The following is a 3,359-nucleotide window of genomic DNA, read 5'->3' on the forward strand; positions in this document are numbered from 1 at the left end:
TTATGAGATATGAGATTCCACGCCCGGACATCGGGCGTACACGCATCGGGCCCGCGTAATCCAGAACGCAATGCTTAAACGCGCGCGCAGGAGGGGAGACTCTCACGTGAGGCAGCAGTCCCATAATCGGAGTGGGAGTTGCCGCTTTTTCGCGGGCGCATGTTACGCATCGGTGGATTACGGCCTTTTCGACATTTTGCGCGCGCACACTCCACACGGCCCTGCGTACTGTAGCGAAGGTGAGCTCCGTGCCGGCGTGAAGCGACCTTTTATGAGCGTGCTGGACTAGCAAGGCAACTAGGGGGTGAGAGGAGAGGGTGATTAGGTGTTTCGCGGTTAGAGATAGCGGAGCGTGGGCTAACCGCCCGCCTAGGCGAATTAATTGATCTTCTCCGCTGGAGGCGCGGTATTCCGTCGCTGATCTCTTATCGGCGTTGAATCTGTGGTCAAGACCTCTCAACTGTCGCTCGACTGAGCGATAAGAATGGCCGATCTCAATTGTGAGACCGGTTTGGAGAGGAGAGCGACTCACGTATCGTCCGTCGGAGCGATGCCAATGAGTGGCGAGGAAGTGAGCTTCGAATTGTTGCTTCTCCGGACTCTGTGAATCGGCGTGAGGGATCTCTTCGATTTCCCTGAAGCGTCGGAGTTTCTCGTCGAGAGACGGGGAATTAGAACAGTGCTGAGCCGTGACTGTTCGAGAATGTGTTTGTGGGTCACCCGCGGGGCCAGACAGCACCCAACCGAGAACGGTATTCTGAGCGAGGGGTTTTCCGCGGGAGCCCTTTCGAATGCCATCGAGTAGCACGTCGCCGTACAGATCGGCACCTATCAGTATATCAATGGGGTCCGAGTTCGTAGGATCCGGATCCGCGAGCGCGAGATCGGCTACGTGGCCCCATTGGACGGGCGCCGTTACGGGCGACGGAGTATATTTTGTGAGACTTGGCATGACGGACGCAGTGGTCCTGAATGCGAGAGAGGTTTGGTCGATCGGAGAGATCTGAATTTCGGCCGCGTATCGACATGTTCCGGCGTCGACGCCTCCGATTGCGGAGATCGAGACGGGCATTCTAACGCGACGCAATCTTAAGCCTTGCCTCAATCGTTCGGTGATGAAGGTCATCTCTGATCCTTGATCGAGAAGCGCTCGAACGACGCGAGTACGATCGTTCGGAGATTCGGACGGGGACCCGACTCTTACCCTTGCCGTCGCGAGCAACACGGGAGGCATCGACGACACTTTCGCGCTCGAGAATAATGTCGTGATGGGCGCGGCATCGTGGATCGATGCGGTCGCGACGGAAGTATTTTCCGCGGCAGAAGTATCTTTCGCGGTGGAGGTATCTTTCGTGGTAGAAGTGTCCGAGTCGACGTGCAACATCGAATGATGCCTTTTGTGACATGTGCGGCACGAATAGTTACTTTGACATAGTTGTACGGCGTGTCTGTCGCTTAGGCAATTTACACAGCGATTTGCCTTCTTTACTGTTTCTAATCGTTGACTTGGACTTTTCTTCAGAAAGATTTGACATTTGTTTAGAAAGTGAGATGCTTTACAAAGCGGACACGAAATTGAAGAAACTCCCGATGCTGTAGCGCTGGTCGCCTTCTGCGCGCGAGCTTGTTTGTCTACATTCGCGGGATGCAATTCTTCGAGCGCGCGAGCACGAGAATCGAGGAATCGGTCGAGTTCGCTGAATGTTGGGATTCGCGCGTCATCCCCGCCTTTCAGTTTCCACGCTTTCCTAGTGGCGGGATCAAGCCTTTGCGTGACGCTATACATCAGCATGTCGCTGAGAATGTCGGAGTCGGATCGATCTAAATTCTTCAGCGACGTGATTGCGCGATTTGCTTTATCCCGAAGCTCGCTGAGTTCGCTCGCTGATTCGCGGGAAACGCTCGGCAGATTATATAACGCGGACACATGCATCTCGACTAATCGGCGCTTATTTTCGTACCTCGACTCAAGGGCCTTCCACGCAAGTTCAAAGTTATCCGCGGTTACTGGGATGCTTCGAATAGATTCAAGCGCCCGTCCGGCGAGGCTTGATGAGAGAAAATGCATTCGCGCGAATGCAGAAAGTTCGGGATTGTTAATGATAAGAGACGTAAAGCGATCGCGGAACGTCTCCCATTCTTCATATTTCCCTGAGAACGGCGGAATGTTGATGGGCGGCAGATGCGCCAGTGAGAATGAGGAGGCAGGCGGCCCATGACTGCACGCGGCGCCCGGAGCCTGGTTCGCTGTCAGAGGCGGCGGCGTTGGCGCGAGTGCCTCCAGATATTCGGCCATGTAATCCAACGTCGTCAAGTGGATGTCCTCGGCCTGATCGAACAGTTCGTTTTGAAAATAGTCGAACGTGCTTCTCTTCGCTTCCGGAATGACTTGCAAGAGGGCCGAGTGCACGCGAACGCATTGCGTCCAGACTTCTTTGGAGCTAGCGATTCGCGCTCGGACTTTTGCAGCAGTGTAATTATTCCTTCCGAGTTTTTTGAAGTTATCGAGCGCTCGAGTGATGGAGTGCATCAACACCTGCTGTTGAGCCAGGAGGTCGTTGATGGTAGCTGAGACTTCCGGCACGGCAGTCATGTTAACGGCTGAAGGGCTGCGCTGAATATCTCGATCCGGCTCGAAGGACCAATTTATGTTCGGGCGCGTAATAAACGCGTCGAACGAATCGCCGAATCCGTTCCGCGAGAACGCGAGATAATTGCGAGTGGCTTCGTTCAGCCCTTTAACTATGAGACGACCGGGGTTTCAGTTGAACGCGGACTCGATAGCTTGTTAGGAAGTTGAGTGGAAGGCCCAAAAGACAGCAATTGATTTATAACATATATAAACTTTATTTGATATATTAAAACAAAACTGACGAAACGCGAGGTATACAAATAAATTAGTGCGAATGCACTCGGCGCGCTGTGCCTTGTCGTTTTGAAGCGCGGTTTTACATAAAGTGCGAATTTACTGAGTCGCGGTTCTCTTCTAATCTATACTCTTTGGCGCGGTCCGTTATGTTGCATCTGCACGCGGGTGGAAACGCGATCGGTATGTGCGAATGCCCGGGGCGATGGCTACGAGAACCCTCGTTACGAGGCTGAGCACGCTCGACCTCGCTGGACCATGGCCGTCGGGAGTGAGTTAGATGGAGTTTGGGAACACTCTGAGAACCCTCAGTAGAGGCTCGGAACACCGGACCTCCTTTTGCGTGTACCCTGGGATATTGGATGGGGTAGGCTTCGTCGAAGGCAGCAGAGAGCCGGAGCTAAGACGAAGTGGTGGCTCCTGTCGGAGCGCCGACTTATATACCGCGGCGCGGCGAGTTCGTTGGAAGGGAGGCCGGCGGTCGGGCGAGCCG

The 3,359-nt window shown here is 54.2% G+C and overlaps 1 protein-coding gene across 1 annotated transcript; it reads right to left on the reverse strand.

Moving 5' to 3' along the window:
* Nucleotides 1-532: 532 nt before the first annotated feature.
* Nucleotides 533-2,593, reverse strand: LOC112462718 (the record flags this gene model as incomplete). Its single annotated transcript, XM_025028637.1, has 1 exon — nucleotides 533-2,593. A coding segment is annotated over exon 1 (2,061 nt), but the record flags the coding sequence as incomplete, so codon positions are not given.
* Nucleotides 2,594-3,359: the final 766 nt, after the last annotated feature.

Source organism: Temnothorax curvispinosus, unplaced genomic scaffold (assembly GCF_003070985.1).
Source record: "Temnothorax curvispinosus isolate PA1 unplaced genomic scaffold, ASM307098v1 QBEX01012732.1, whole genome shotgun sequence".
In the NCBI taxonomy this organism is placed as follows: domain Eukaryota; kingdom Metazoa; phylum Arthropoda; class Insecta; order Hymenoptera; family Formicidae; genus Temnothorax; species Temnothorax curvispinosus.